The sequence below is a fragment of the Falco biarmicus genome, chromosome 13 (genome assembly GCF_023638135.1).
Source record: "Falco biarmicus isolate bFalBia1 chromosome 13, bFalBia1.pri, whole genome shotgun sequence".
Lineage (NCBI taxonomy): Eukaryota > Metazoa > Chordata > Aves > Falconiformes > Falconidae > Falco > Falco biarmicus.
Genome location: NC_079300.1, coordinates 14,899,209 through 14,914,965, shown reverse-complemented (window position 1 = coordinate 14,914,965; position 15,757 = coordinate 14,899,209). Strand labels below are relative to the sequence as shown.

Below are 15,757 nucleotides of genomic sequence, written 5' to 3'. Positions count from 1 at the left end.
GGACTGACGCAGCCGGTTATCGGGGCAGCACATGGAGAGTGAGAGCGCGGGCCCTTCGGGATGCACCGCGGTGGGGTGCGTGGGAGCAGCTTAGGCACAGGACCCTCCCTGCTGGGCAGGGCAGGGCAGGCAGCTGTCCCAGTCGTGATGTGGTGTCATCGTTCCCACAGTGCCCGTACAGATGTGTCCTAGATGTGGAGCTGGGAGCGTAGTGTGCCAACGGCGAGCGGCAGGTGGAGCCCGTGCTCCACGAGGTGGTGGCTTTGTGGCGTGGCGTGGCGTGGAGAGCGGCGGGGACGGAGGAAGCCGGCCGGGAAGCACCCGTGGGCAGCGGTGCTGCAGGGAGGACTTGCCGCACGCCAGCACCCAGCCAGGACGTGGCCTTCCTGCCTGTGCCTCGTCCTCTGAGCCCGGCTCGCAGAGGTTCTGCTGGGCTTTTTCCAGGGCTTTTATGCTCACAGTTGCAGAGAGCGCGTCCTGTCCTGTGGGTTGCAGGGTGATCTCTGCAACATTTCCTGCATCCCGGTGAGTGGTAAGTGCCCAGGAGCAAGCCTAGACATGTCTCAGCAGCCGATACTGTGCTTACAAAGAGCCCAGACTCACCCCGTTTCCTGCAACTCTGGGCTGCGTACTCAGACTCTCTGCGCTGATTCATATCACTTATTTATTCCGTTCCCCTCTGAAAATAAAATTAACCGTGAGCTCTGCTCGTTGCTCTTCCTGGTTGCTTGTTCAGAACAGCCCTGTGGAAGATGCTGCCAAACACCGACTCCTCCGTGGGTCTGGTGCTGTGTGAAGACATGCTGGGGTGAATGTAACTGAGCTTCTGTGACTCTATGCTTACAAGAGAGCTGAAAGATGCACAGCATGAGAAGAAGGGAAAGTTAAAGAGAAATGGAACATGCGTTGTTTTTTCCTAGTGGATCAGTTGAAAGGGTCTTTCCTCGGTGCAGGACGTGAGTTTATAAAATTCTGCTTGCACAGGAAACCCCTAGAACTTAACGTTTCTTAATGTGCTCAGCAAACGTGGCTGGATTTAGCTATGGGGATTTACTGAAAGCTGCTACACAAATAAATAACGAAGTACAAAATTAGCAGCAGATCAGCAAGCTGTGCTAAAGTCAGCACTGGGGAGAGGAGAAGCCCTCACAGTCCTGGAGAGGCTGACCAGCCTGTGGCTGCGGAAGGAAAATTCAGCTGCTCGGGAGTTTGCTTTGCAGAAGTGCCTAACCAAAGGGTGGGCAAAAGACACAAATTTTCCTGTTTTCTTTGGCGGGGGAGGGAAGGCAGATGATGCTGTGTCTGGAGTTTCAGGAGTGCTTTTCCCATTATTTTTGTCCACTGGTGCTTGGCACTCTGCTCATTTCAGAGGTGACTGGAATTGGTTTGACTTTTTTTTTCCTCCTGTTCATCTTTTTCCTATGTGCTGTGCAGACTCCAGGCTGTCTTTGCTGGATGCAGAAGGGCAGTTACAGGTGCAGTATTTCTCCTCCATGCTTCTCCAGTCTGGCCAGACCCCAAAGCTGCCACTGCTGAGCTGGGCTGGAGCAGAGCATCACACATCCCAGTGATGGTGGTGCTCAGCTCTGTGCGCAGGTGGTCCATGCCTTTGCACCTGGAGAGTAGTGGTGTTTTGCTGTGTTTGGTCACCTGGGATCACTGCCAGCAACAGCACTTGGCGCTGCTGATCTGCTCCCCGCAGCTCTGCCGCTCTCCTGCCTGTTCCTGCAGCACTGCCGGTGCTAACCACGATGGCAAAGCCAGCTGCGAAGCTTGACAGGGCTGCGGCAAAATGCTGCCGTAATGTTAACCGGTAACAGAGTTTCCTCCCCTGTCCAAAGCCAGGTGTGGCTGCTGATGAGCTCTCCCAACGCACTTTTGTACATGTTGTTCTGTGTTTTTCCTGCTGTCCTCCTGCAGGCGCTTGGCCCCAAGCCCAGCAGCTGGGACGCCAGCAGCCTGACCGCCCCACTGGGGGACACACTGGCCGCAGAGCCAGTCCGAGGGCTCTCATACAGCGCCCGGCTGACAGCAGAGGCCAGTGGCCAAGGGTGGGCGTTTGACGTGCCCTCCTCAGGAGGGTGGCTATGGGGACTCTGCTGTGACTGTCCTCCGGTGGTCCCCCACCACGGGCTCAGCCATCGTGCCCAGGGTCAGGTGGGCCTATCACATTGCCTTGTTCCGCATACTGCAGGTCCCATGAGTGGCTCCCGGCCTTGGTGAGCTGTGCTCTGATGCAGGAGCGCTTTGGTCTGGGTAACATTTTCTGCAAGAAGGTGCGGGAGGAAGAAGCCCCAGGCTGCTCGCTGCCTCCATCTCTGTGCCACATTTGTTGGCTGTCAGAGCAGCCCCCGGTGCATCACGTAGAGAGGATGGTCATTGCACCAGCTCAGGTTCCAAAGCTGCCTTTTCTTCTGAAGCACTCGGCTTGGTTTAGGTGATTTAAAAAAAAAAAGCAAGTGCTCTATCCTGCATGTATAAGTGTACACTGCAGGGCTCCTTACTCTTGAGCAGATGAAGTTTTAGTAGGTAAAAGGAGTGAAACCATAGGACTGTTGAATAGTTTAGTTTTGAATGGACCTTCCAGAAGTTGTGTGGGACTGACTCCCCTGCTGAAGGCAGGGCCAGCTTGGGGAAGTGTCTCAGTATCCTTCAAACAAGGGGTATAGGCTCCCCTTGCCAAAATTCAAGTACTGCTGCGAAGTCGTATCCTCACTGGCCTTCAGTTCCTGTGGGGCTTTTCCTGCTGTCCCTGGCCTGAAGAAGGCAGCGCGACCTCAAGTCTCCACATTTGAGGTCCTGCACTCCCTCTTATCTGCACCGGGGTTGTGTCCCTCGTCCCTCTTAATTACCCTGAAAATCTCTCTGGTTATCTTGCATGATTCAGTGACCTGCATCCTTCTGTGTGTATAACGAGTATCAGGCTGCATGGAAGTTCCTGTTCACCAGACTTTGGCCAGAAATAATTATAAACTTGTAAAATTGCAGTAGCTGACAAGGTACGTTTGCTCCGGTTTCTGGCCCATAGCTGCAACCCGCGCAGGCGCACCAGGGCCAGTGCTGGTGCATGGGCTGCAGCAGGACTGGGGAGTGCAGAGCATGGCTGGCTGAGCGCACGGAGAGCTCCAGCACGAGTGGGCTGAGATGCATCTAGAGAAGTTGCTCAGCTCTGCTGTAACTCCTGATGTTTGGATTTTCATCAGCGTGTTGTGGCCTGTCCTCCCTTTCCCCCTCCAGCCCCAGCGGGACGTGCTGCAGAGCTTGTCTCCGTGCTGGGCTGAGGTTCAGGAAATCCGGGCTGCGTCCCTGGCCCTGTCGCAGCCTGCCTCTGTAGCAAGGAGCAAATCTTGGTCCTCAGGGTAAGTGACGTGGTCTGGCTTGCCTCAAAATGGCAGGATGCCAGAGCCTGAAGCGAACCACCACCTCTTCTGATGGACTCCATATGGGAGACCAGATACGTGGTTGCATTAGGCAGTGGGAACAGACCAGAAAAAAACCCACAAAACATTGAACATGCTTGATTGTGTGAGTGGATTTGAGTCTCTGCTCATCTCACAGTTACAAAATGGCTGTAAAAATCCTTCCCTCCTTTCCCTGGCCTTGCTGGCTCTCATGGCAGGGCGACATGAGGGGGACAGGGCAGTTGGGCCCCTCTGTGCAGCTACAGTGCCACCAGCAGTATTTGTGCTTTGACAACCTCCCGTGCTTGCCCCATTCGGCTGCAGGCTGAACAAAGGCTGCCAGAGCTGCGCCAGCCCCCAGAGGCGGCAGCTGAGTGGTGTTTCTGGTGTCTCTCCCAGGTAATAGTCCATGATGTGAATGAGCTGACAGAAAAGCTGTTTCCAATCGTTGAAGCCATGCAGAAACACTTCAGTGCTGGATCAGGAACCTACTACAGCGACTCGATCTTCTTCTTGTCGGTTGCCATGCATCGCATCATGCCCAAAGGTAAGGCTCCGCTGAGCTGCCGCAGCAGCTGCCTCTGGCAATACAGGCTTTCTTTTTCTTCTGCATGGAGATACTATCCAGTGCTGTTTGAAACACAAAGTTAATAAACTTTTGGGGTGGGCTTCTGGGGTTCTCCACCTTCCTGCAGAGTGACGGACCCTTTGGTCCAAGACCATCCCCATCCAGGTCTCCACTGGTGTGAGTGGTGGGAGGTTATCCATGCTACATGGCAGCAGGCCCTGCCCTTGTGCCCTGAGATGGTAGGAGAGGTTAGACAGGAGCAAGCGTGCTTGCCCTGTGTGTGTTTAGAGTCCCCCTTCCCCTTGGGGTGTCAGCAGAAAGGTGCCACGTGCTTGTGGTGCAGCTGGGGCACTAGCAAGCATCAGCAGAGAGCAGCTGTCGAGCCTTTCCTCTTGGCTTTGGTGAGTTCTTGGAAAGCTTTGCTGATTAGCAGCCACTGATCACTTAAGTTTCCTTATTGTGCCTTCACTCTGTTGTTACTGAGTGCAGGAACAATAAATCTGCAGGAAAACAAGGCAGCTGGCAGAAGGGGTTTGGCTCAGTTAATGCTGTGTTTTCCTTCCCTGGCTGCATATGGGTGCTTCTCCATGGACCAGCATTCTTGCTAGCCTTGGACCAGTTGCACGAGGAGGGTGTTGCTTTCCTGGGTTCCAGCCCCCTTCCCTGGAGCTCCCCCAGCCCTGCCTGTCCCTTCCTGGGGCTCGTCCCTGGGCTCTCCCTGCCAGCTCCCCGCTGGCTTGATGCACTGGTGATGGCAGCATCCCCTCCTGGGCTGGCCACGGGCCTTCCCTGTGCCGCAGCAGGGTGCAGGTAGCAGTGGCAGCAGGGAGCCCCGGGCTCCTGCCTGGCTCTGCATCTGTCCCAGGAGGAGGTGACCACCCTCTCAAAGCTGTTTGTGGATGGCATGCAGTGGTGGCCCATTCCCATATGTGCGTGCTGCTGAAGCAGCTGTTCCCATGGCTAGCACCGCAGGCACCGGCAGCTTCCTCGGCATCTGGAGCGTCTGCCCAGCCATAGTACTCTCTGCAGACTTGCCACCATGGATCTCAGGCGCAGTCTTGCTCTTGCTGGGATGTGAGTGGGTGCAATTCCCCTATGCCCCTGCTGAGCCCTGTCCCAGATTGGTTCTGCACAGTAGCTCCTGCCTCTGCACTGGTTCGGGAGGCTCTCTCTGGACTTGCCCTTATTCTCCTGGCTCAGCCACCCGTGCTAGCTCATTAAACAACGGGGCAGTGGTGTTTAATTTGTGCGGGCAGGTGTTAGGGAAGAGCAGGCAAGGAGGTGACCTGCTTCGTCCCCCTGGGTGCTGTGGGGTGAGGTGGTCCCAAGGGTCTCATCCAGCCCCCGCTGATGATTACTCTGGGCTCCAGCAAATGTGCTGTACTTAGCTCTCCATTTGACTTGGGTAATATTTTTTTGTGTCTGGTGATGTCTGCATTGCGAGCGCTTTGAAGTACGCTGAATACAAATGGCAGTATTAATGCTGGCTAATTCACTCCTCCCGATTCCCTACCCTGTCTTTACCGTGTGCTAAAGATAGCTGTGTCGTGCCGTCTGCCAGCAAGAAGCTGCTCAGTCTGAAATGCCTTTTCTCAGTTTGTCAACCCGTGAGTTGTCTTGTCCCTTGGAAAGCTTGTTTGCTCTCCCTGAGCCTGACAGGGCTTTCAGTGGTCTGTTTGGGACACAGGATGTTTAAAGAGGCATTTTTACGGTTTCATGAGCTACGTTTGTGCTTCAGAAGCTGCTAGTAAAGCTGATTTATATTTCCCTTGCAAGAGAGGTCAGGTTTACTGCGCTGGGTGCTTGGTGATTTATGGGGCTGGCAGGGCTCCCTGTCCCCATCCCTGCACAGCCGGCACGCAGCAGGGAAGGCTGCAGCTCTGCTGCCCGCTTGCAGGCTGTGGGTGGCATGGGAATGGCACTGGGCTCCTGCTGCTCTCCTGGTTCTGACAAACCAGCCTCTACTGGCATGAAGAAACCACTTTGCTAAGTTGGAGGAGAATGAACTAAACCTTCTTTTTCAGGCAGTTTTAGCATTTTACCTGGTGCATTTCTGTGCCGTTTCACCTGCTACGTCTTTTTGTGCACCTCTGTAGGCACATCTGGCTCCATAGTGTTAGCACCTTTTTTTGTGGAAGCCAGATTTGATGGGAAGCTTAAGCATCCTGCAGCAGAAATTAAGGCCTTGATCTGCATATTCAGCTCTCGTGTGTGTTTGTTTGTATTTGTATTAATCGGTATATAGTTTTTTTCCAATAGCTAATGACCTTTGCATTAAAGTTGCCTGGCTTTAGTTTCCAAAATTTATCATTTTTTGAGGGGAGACTTTTCCATAGTATCATGACTTAGTGATTTGTTTGGAGCCTTGGGATTGTGACGGGACACTGCCTTTGCAGACCAACGGCACTGAAAACTGAACACCAGGGATATTTATTTTTTTTAAAGACTTTTGTGGAACATGTGCTGGCTGCGTGCATATTGCGCTGAGAATAAATGGGTTTTGCCACTCAGCTGCTCTGTCTTTCACTGTTGCTTGGGATCCTTGCCCAAAAAACTTCAGATCTAAAACCCGTAGCTGCCAAACTATAATATAACAGCTTCTTAGCTGGTGTAAATCATGGAACACTCTTGCCTTAAATGTCTTACATCAGTGGAGTTAATCTGATTTAAACCAGCTGGGGACTTGGTATGCAGTGTGCAGAAGTGCAGACTGCATAACTCTTGTCTGTGCTTGAGGCTCATAAATCCTGTTTTAATGCAGTGTGGCCAGGCCCAAGGAGCTGGACGAGGGCTTAATGCATTGCAGTAGTTCTGCAAGGGAGGAGTGATGGGAAAAGTACACACAGAGAGGGTGGGCAGGGTTCAGGCTTAGGACAAGCTGCAGGATGACGACATGAAACGGTCTTGGGACTTGCAGAGCAGTGCTAGGAGGAGAAAGGACAAGGATTTAGACCTTTGTGCTTTCCTTTTCAGTATGCCCCTCCAGTGATGGCCTCTAACTTTTTACTGGCTTTGATCCCTCCGATCACTGGTCATTTTAGCCACGTAACTTAAGAGGCTCTGGCAAGGTTTTTATCACCCTCCCTACAAACATATGAAGGAGTAATGTCTGGGCAGGTCTGCCTGGCAGGCATCACAGGACAGATGCCTGGTGCCATGAGTGGCAGGAGGAGGAGTTGGGGTGGCAGAGGGGCAGCCTGGGGAAGTAGTGGGCTCCCCAGGGAATTTTTGGCCCCCATCCTTGGCCCAAGTCAGGTAGTTTTCAAGGAGAATTAGTTTAGCAACTGGATATCCTCGGCAGCTGGTGGACTGAGGGAGAGATGTCAACATCCACCAGCTTGGGCAGAGCTTTGGAAGCTGCCATTTGGTGTTTGACTTCATTGGTTTTGCTGACCATGCTGCAGCAGGATGACCCTGTGGGAGAAGAGAAGGAGCAGAGGGAAAACAGGACAGGATGGAGAAGCAGCTTTGGGGTTTATCTCTGCCAACTTGGACAGAGAGGTGGAGTCTGTTAGCTAAGGGGAGTCTCTGAAACCTGACTGGAGGTACCATGCTTCACGTGGAGCGAGGGTATTTAGCAGAACTTGACTGAAGATGGTATTTGACAAATTGGAGGCAGCAGTTTCCTGTCCGGTGAGAACAGCTGGCAGTCTCCCTGAGGAGTAGCATCATCTCTGAATGTGGTCTCCTCCTCCCCTCCAGCAGCATGTGGGGGAGCTCTTGGGGTTTCTCTCTGACTGATGGGCCCATTCTGAAGGCAGAGGGCTGACAAAGGGTGGGAGATGAGCACGAGCTGCAAGGGGCCCTGGGCTCTGCTCTGTGTGAGGTTAGCCCTCGTGCAGCATGCTGCATCCTCCAGGTTTAATTCATTAATTAAATTAATAATTAATCCTGGCACAGCTCTGGGTGGGCAGGGGAAGGAATGTAGCTCTGCTCCCCGGTGGGATGCAGCTGAGCAGAGCTGTGGCTGGGATGTCTGCCTGGAGAGGGAATGCCAGCAAGGATGGGGCCTCTGCTCCTGCTAACAGGGCTCTGTGTCTTCACACAGGCAGTGGAGGGAAGAGTGCAGAGCAGGATGGGGTGTGGCTGCAATGTTTAATTCCACTAATGAGATCTCTTGCAAGCTTATATATAAAATTAGGCTTGGAGATCTCCAGGAAGGCAGCTCAACAGGATGGCTCGTTGTCGTGCCCAGCTTCTCTTCTGCTTTGATGCCTGCTGAATCCCAGAGATGACCCATGTGCCTGCAGAAGGCTCTGAGAGCAGACAGTGAGAGCCATCAGAAGGTGTCTAGCTAACAGCTGGGGAAAGAGGCAAATGCTGTTTGGCTCACCCTCAGCCTGTTTTAAATACTTTGAAAACATGGGACCAAGAAGGCAAAGAGCCAATTCCCCATCTGGTTTATTCTGATGTTAGGAAACTGGGTAAGAAAGTGGATGTGTTGCAAAATACTTGGGAGGAAATATTTGGTGAGGAAATAATTGACCTAATTATTACCTTTGAAATTAGTGAGGGGAGATTCAACTATATTATTAATATCACTGGTTGCAGCTTATAAGAGGCAATGGATAAGAGAAGCAGAATCCAATGTATGAAGATACACCTGGGGACTTGCTGACTGAAGACTCAGGAGCTTGGTCTGCAGGTGCATTTGGCAAGGTTATTTGTCGGGCTGGTAAGGGAACAAAGCAGCAGTGAGAGAAGTGGGTAAGCTTCCGTGTGACTAAACAAAGTTTAGGAGCTATGAGGAAGGAGAGCAGAGCAGGACCGAGCATTGAGTATTGCTGAAATTTATGGCCTGTCAACATGGTCTGTTGGAAAAAAACTGGAAGAGTTTCAGAGAAGTGACTTCTGTCAAGGCCAGACCTGGCTGACTGGGACCCTCTGGTCTGGGAGAGGGCTGGTTGAGGGGGTTATGGTGGAGTCGTGAGCCGTGCGAGGCAGATGTTGGTACGAGAACTGGAGAGCAGCACAGCTGGTGAGAGGTGGGTTTAAAACAGAGTGCTGTGATCCGTGGAGCTCCTTGCTGCAGGATGCTGTAGATGCTGGGCTGCCTCATGGAAGAGGAAATCGTTGCAAGCTGCTGTCAGAGAGACACCAAGCCTGGGACCTCCCTGAGCTGCAAGCTGTGCAGGAGCATGTTGGTGGGGACGTGGCTGTCTGGGAGCAGGGGGCGAAGCATGGCTGACTTTTGCAAGTCAGTAAGTGGCACCGTATCTGGGGAAGTGGCTGCTGGCAGGGAGCTGTGCCATTGGCTTGAAGGAGATGCCCGGACCTAACGTCCGTGACACACCGGCATCAAGTGGGAGGCCCAGTGGTCTCCCTGGCATCAAACTCTGAACGGGGCAATTTCTTTAGCTCATTATCAATGGCTGTACTGAATATTACTGATTATTAAGCATAGACCAGATGATAATGATGTTTGTTCATGTTGCCTGTTAATGGCCAAGCCCCAGCCTGCTTGGGATTTGGTGCTGCTTGCAGCAGGCTCCAGCTGCTGGCTCCAGCTTGGTCTCCCATGAAACTGATATCAGCCTTTGCCTGCTCTGGAACTCCTGGCCCAGAGACAGCGGTGTCTGTGAGCGTCAGCTTAGGCCTTTCCCACTGAGCAGAGCTGGAGGGAGGGCAAAGGCCAGGGAGGAGACGTGTTGGAGCAAGTGCTGAGCTGCACGCTGCCTTCTCAGGGCGCCTTGCCTGTGCCAAGGCTGGGCACCCGGAGCACTCCTGCTGCTGGCTGTGGAGAGCTGGGAGCCACGGGGAATGGGTTAAGCACTGAGGTATCAGGAGAATGATCTGCCTGTTGGAACAATGCCTTGACAAGTGACTGTGTTCTGCTAGTGCACTTCTGCGAAAGCAGGCAGGCAGCATCCTGAAAATGTTGTCTGTTGCGTTTGTAGGTGTCTGTGCATGAGGGTTTGCTGTTGCAGCAGCAACGTTTGAATCTATAATGCGGGATTGCCCACAGCGTGCCAGTGACTGCACGAGATGTTTCCCCTCAGCGGTGCCTGTGTGCAGTGAGTTACAGTGTGTTAATCCTGTGTCACATGATGAACAAAGAAACTTGCATCAGGGGTCCGTAAGGTGGAGCCCAGCAGAGGACGGGGAAGCATTACCTCCTCTTCTTCCTCCTGTCAGCTGCAGGGCAATTCCTGGTGCATGGTCCGGCTACCCACAAAACTCAGTGACTTACATTGTAATAAATGAGCATTTGGGGACTGTGTAACTCATCATCCTTTCGTGCTGGCTGAGCAATGCTGTCGTTGCTGAGCCCTACCACGCTGGGGGTGTGCAGAGATGCAGCAGGTTGGGAGAGTGCTGGGAGGAGACTGCCTGTGTCCCCGATTCTCCAGGCCTGATTGTGTGTTATCAAAGTGGAGATGTTGGGAAAAGGCACAGAAAATTAAGGTCTCTGGTGGAGTCCTGGGAGACGGCCCTGGAGCCACATGCTCCCAAGCCACAGTTCCCACAGGATGCTGCAGTAGCTGAGGGTTGCATTTTTTTGGGGCGGAAATTTTTCCATCTTTACAGGGATGGAGGGAGTGTTAATAGTTTCTGGTGTGCTTTCATAACCTCCCTCCCTGCTTCACACCATGGCCATGTGAAAAACAGCCAGCTTCCTTCCCCAGCCTGTCTCTGGGCTGCACGCACTCATGTCAGATCCTGTGATGAGAAGAGAAGAGGCTGGGGTGACGGATTTGTGAGCAATAGGGAGAGTGGTGCCAGCCATTGTTCCTTGCTGGGACAAGCCTGTTGTGCCATGGAAATTGGTTTTGTGGTGCTGTTTAGGAGCAGGCAACAGCAGACCTCTAAATAAACCCATCCCAGCTAAACGCCAGAGGCTGTGGCTGTGGTAGGGGGGTCCTCGCCTGCCAAAATGAGATGCTAAGCCCCTCTGGCTGCCCGCAGGACATCCCTCTCCTGGGAGGAGAGCCCCTTGGCCCCAGCCCTGCTGCAAAGGAGCCGTCGGGAAGGGCTGCTGTGATGAGGGGATGTGGATGCTGCTCGGCAGGTGCCTGGCTGCCCTGCGGGTGTGTTGCACGGCAGAGGCCCCTTCCCTGCGGCAGCGCTGCAGCTGGGGGCTGGTGTGACCCGCAGCCCCTGGGGGTGGTGTCGCTTCTCATCATTTCTGCTGGCCGCCCCTTGCTGCAGTGCCACCAGTGATTATTTTTGGATGTCCTAGATCTGTCAGGCCGGGGCAGGCACGTGGGGCTGTTTCCACCCCTCGTAGAGCAGCAGGTCTCTGTGCCTGGTGCTGCAGGTGGGTGCTGCCCTCCTCCCTCTCCAGCCAGCCTCATTCCCCCATCCCTGAAGGGTGGAAGCTGCTGGGGATCACCTGGCGTTGATGCCAGGGCTGCTCTCCCCCACGGCCTTGCTTCCTGCCCTGCCATAGCTCGTTAGAGCTTAGCAGGAAGAAACAAGGACAAAATCTGCCTTCAGCCCCTTCCCCCACCGTGTGCAGTTAATTGGGATGTGAGCTCATGTACCTTAATGCGTTTATTTTCCTGTATCTGTTTTTGGTTTCCCTTTCCATCTCACCCGCTCGTTACTTCACAACTTTCCATCTGCACTGCTTTCTAATTTATGGCAACGTGGAATTAAACCTTATTTTGTCTGATTAAAAGGTTTACTGCTGCTCTTCCTCCAGCTCCAAAAAGTGTCTTCACACTCTTCCCCCAACGGCACCATATATTAAATACATAGCAAGCAGCACGGCCAGCTCCATCCTGAAAGCTGTTGCATGCACAGCAATGTCTCTGCCTTGGAGTCTGGTTAGGAGCTGAGGTGTTGAGCACTGTTAAATAGTGCCTGAGACCTTGATGGACTGTGGGGAGACACTTGGATGCACAGGAAAAATTAATTTCCTGAAACAAAACACATCCATTTCCTGCTGAGTCTTCCCCATCCCTCTGGAGATGGTTGTGGGGTACGAGCAAGGCAAGCGGAATGATGCTGCCCTCAGTACCCAGGGTGCTGCTGCTGCACCAGACCCCTAAGCTCACCCAGGTGCCTGCCCTGTGTGGGTGGTAGCGATGATTTGTCATCTGTCTCTGGCAGGCAGCCTAATTTTTTAATTAGCTGTTAAGCTGGAATTGCTGTGCAGCAGCCACTGCTCTGCGCTGCTCTGCTTAGCAGCTGGGGCACTTACGCACATCCCGCCTTGCCTCCTGCCCTCCCCTGGCCTCTGTTTGCAGGGAGGGGAGCCTCTTCAGCTGTTTGAGGGAGAAGGGGGCTGCTAGGCTGCCCCAAGGAGCAGAGGGGACCCTTGGCTGCGCAGCAGAGGCAAGGACCTGTGTTTAAGTGGGCAGTGGAAGGTAAGCTTTCTGTACCGTGGCAAGCCCTGACAGTGCAGGGATTTGTAGGATCATCTTTCCTTGGGAGGGTGGGCTCTGGAGCAGCACTGTTTCCTGGGAAGGGGGACTGCAGCCCCCCCCAGTCGCCATCACACTGGCAGCAAGCTCCCTGGAGCGTGTTGTGCTTCATGCGTGCCCAGCCTTGGCTGCCTTCCTCTGGGTGAGGCTCTCCGGTGCTGTCGGGGTCAGCTGCAGGGGCAGCAGTGATTAATTCTGGAAGCAGAGGGGAGGGACTTTGTCTGTTGCAAAAATAAGGCCTGGAAGGGGGAGACGCAGCCAGAGAGGAAGCTGCTCACAGCCCTGCTGACAGCAGGAGAGAGAGTGGCTGGGGGCAGCCGGCACCTGGGGGTTGGGGGCAAGCCAAGCACAGGGAGTCTTTAATGAAGGGCAGGATGGAAAACCCAGCATGTTTGTGTAAATAAACTGTGTGTATCCATGCTGGGCTTGTGGCACTGGCATCACTGCCCAGCACTGCAGCTGCACTTGTGCCTTGCTCCCTGCTGCAGGTGAGGATTTTGGGGGTGGCTGGCTGCTGCTGGGCAGCACCCTCCGGGCTGCACAGGGACCTTCCAGAGCCTGTTGCCAAGCCTGTGCCCGTGCCTGGCCTTGGTGCTGGCCGTGGGAGCCGTGTTTTTCTTGGCCACACATCTCTCTGAGCCGGCGAGGGCGGAGGATCCTGGTTTCGCAGCCAGCACAGGCAGTTTTGCAGAGCCACGCGTTGCTGCCGGCAGGCACGCTGCCCACTGGAGCAGGGTCTGCTGCATCCCTGCGCCAAGAGGTTTATTGCCCAGGGCAGTGATCTGAAAGCTGCTGCTAGTCCTTCACAGCTCCTGCTTTTTCCTTGGGATCTCACCCCGTCGTGATGGGAAGAGCTATAAAACCTGGTGGAAAAAAATCATTGGTAGACAGATCCAAACTCAAAGTGATGGAGAGAGGTGTAGGGGAGGCTGTCCAGTTGTACCCAGTGTTTGCAGACATGAGCCCTCCAGCCCTGCTGACCCCAAATCGGACAGCCTGGTCCTCCTGGCCTTCTTCCTTCTGGCGATTCAAATCAAGTGGCAAAAAGCACAGCCACCAGCTGGCCCTTCCCAAGACCCCGGCAGCAGCCCTGCAACACCCAGAGCTGCAGCCAGCAGGGGACACTCCCATCCCTTCACCGTGCAGTGTCACCCGTGCTGGCTGCAGCTGCTGCTGTCCCTGAGGAAGGGTCTCTGAGCCACTCTACATCTGGCAGCCCATCGCCCTGCCCTTGCGAGGCCATTGCCCCCTGCACGGTCTCCAGAAGGATGGAGGGGGCTCCTGCCTCCTTGTGTTGCAGGACTTGCTGCTGCTGGCTCTGCGGGGAACGGTGAAGCAGTGTGCCTGGGCCATGCAGCATGTGAGGCATGGTCAGCAATCCCAGTGGTGTCCTCCTTGATCTCACCTCTTCTGCTCTGCATGGGATGGGTGCAAAGCGCCAGCCTCTGGCCGGAAAAAGTGGCTGCTGTCACGCAGGGGAGGTGCTGGGAGGTCGGGGAGCTCCTGTCTGATACATGCCAAGTGCTATGTTGATGATTGGACTCAATGATCTTAAAGGTCTTTTCCAACCTAAACAATTCTATGATTCTATGCCAGGGGGGTCCCTCCTCCTTGGCATGGTGCAGCAGGGTGTTTAGGTCCTTAAAAACAGGTTTGTGGAGACCCTGGTGCGGAGCATGGCAGGAGCAGGATCAGATCTCTGCCAGCATTGGTGACAGGCAACTGCCTCAAGAGAGTGTTTGAGATGTGGGCATAGAGCAGCTGGCAGGGCAGTGGCCTGTCCCCTCCAGCCATCCCACCACTGCCTGCAGCACCTCTGCTGCCAGACCAGCTGCAGGCAGGATTTTGTACCCTGAGGAATGAGCTGAGCTTGTGCCAACACAGTGGGCTGGAGAGCTACACCACCTCCAGGAGGTTTTAATTCTTGCTGCTTCTACTGTAAAGCTGTTAAACCACTGCTTAGTTAACAGCAATTAAGACCAAACCATTTGCTGGACAGCTTCTGCCCTTTGCATTGTAATGGCAGCTCTCCATTTTGCTGTTTGTTCCTGGACACAAAGTTAATGTTTTCACTCTTTTCCCCTCTCCACAGAGTGATGGTGGCTGCCAGCGGTGGCATGCCTCTGCCTCAGATCTGGTGTGGTTTGTATGGAAGAAGAGGGTTTGGAGCTGAGGTACGCCCCAGCCCTGCACCTGCCATCTGGGCTCAGCTTTGCCATACAGGGAAAGTTGTTGGGACTAAGTGTGACCTCGCTGGCAGAGCAGCCTGTGCTGCATGCAGAGGCCAGGCTGTGGGGCTGCAGGGTCTTTTGCTTTTCTGCCTGTGTGTTAGAGCCCGATGCACGGTTGGTAAACCGCCCTGGGCTCCCCACACCTACTCAGGCATGCCTGGTGTCCAGGAGGTTTGTAGCTCATGTAGGAGCCTCTCAAATAGCACGTTGTACTCCAGAGATGAGTTTTGGCCATCACTAGGTGACCTGTGGATGCCCTGGCTGCCTGCAGTGCTGGGGAGGCAGTGACTTGCTGATGGCAAAAGCATCGGAGCAGGAGAATGCGAATAGCTGAGAAGGGCATCTCCTTTGCTCCCTACAGGTTTCTAGGTGGCAGCTGGCATTCCCAGAGCAGCCAAGGAGTTGTGCCCACAGGCTTGTGTGCTTGGCAGCTTCCACCAGGCTCCATGGAGGCTGCTGCCTTTGCATCTCCTCTTCTCCTGACCCTCCATCCATCATCCATGTACTTTCCTGTAGTTCTAAATCCACTATTTAAATCTCTTGCAGTACATCCCCTCAACTCAGGCTAGGGGAAAGTAGTCCCAGCCTACAGGCAGGCTCAAGGCTGCCCATCCACAGGCTGCTCCAAACAGTGGCTGCAGGCAAGAAGGGCTGGAGGAGTAACAGTTGCTACAGGGTTGCTCGCTGCACAGCATCCCCAGAGCTCTGGCTGGGTCGGCTGAAGCAGTGCCCCTCCTCCCCGTGCCCCCGCTGCCACTCACGCTCCGTCCTGACTCTTCTGAGAAGAGCGATGGGCTCCTAAGGGTCGCACCACATGTTGGTGGGATGGTCTGGCTCGCTGCACACTTGCCTGCTCCTGTCCTGCTCTGTGCCCCCTGGGCCGGGGGGCAGGTTGTGGCATTGGTGCTTCCCGGGAAGGGCCATCAGACTTGCTACAGAAGCTGCCCCCTGCCAGAGGGGCTCCTGGGCACCTCTCAAGGCATCCAGACAACCCACTGGGCCCCTCGGCATGCAGTCGGGTGCTTGCCTGCATGCCAGCACAGCTCTGCTGTGGGCCCTGACAGAGGATGCTGGGCAGCACGGCACAGGGAAGTGACCTCTGCTTGCTGTGCCCCCCTGCTTGCTCTTGGAGGAAGGAGGGAGCACCTGCATGAGAGGGGGTCTGCACCAGCATCTCTCTGGAGTCCT

At 54.5% G+C, this 15,757-nt stretch overlaps 1 protein-coding gene across 1 annotated transcript in view; it reads left to right on the top strand.

The window, feature by feature from the left end:
* The window catches only part of XXYLT1 (xyloside xylosyltransferase 1), a 37,358-nt gene that overhangs the window by 2,216 nt on the left and 19,385 nt on the right, over window positions 1-15,757 (top strand). Inside the window, exon 2 of the mRNA XM_056358576.1 lies at window positions 3,801-3,948. Coding sequence (XP_056214551.1) covers window positions 3,801-3,948 — 148 coding nt within the window. The remainder of the gene's footprint in view (window positions 1-3,800; window positions 3,949-15,757) is intronic.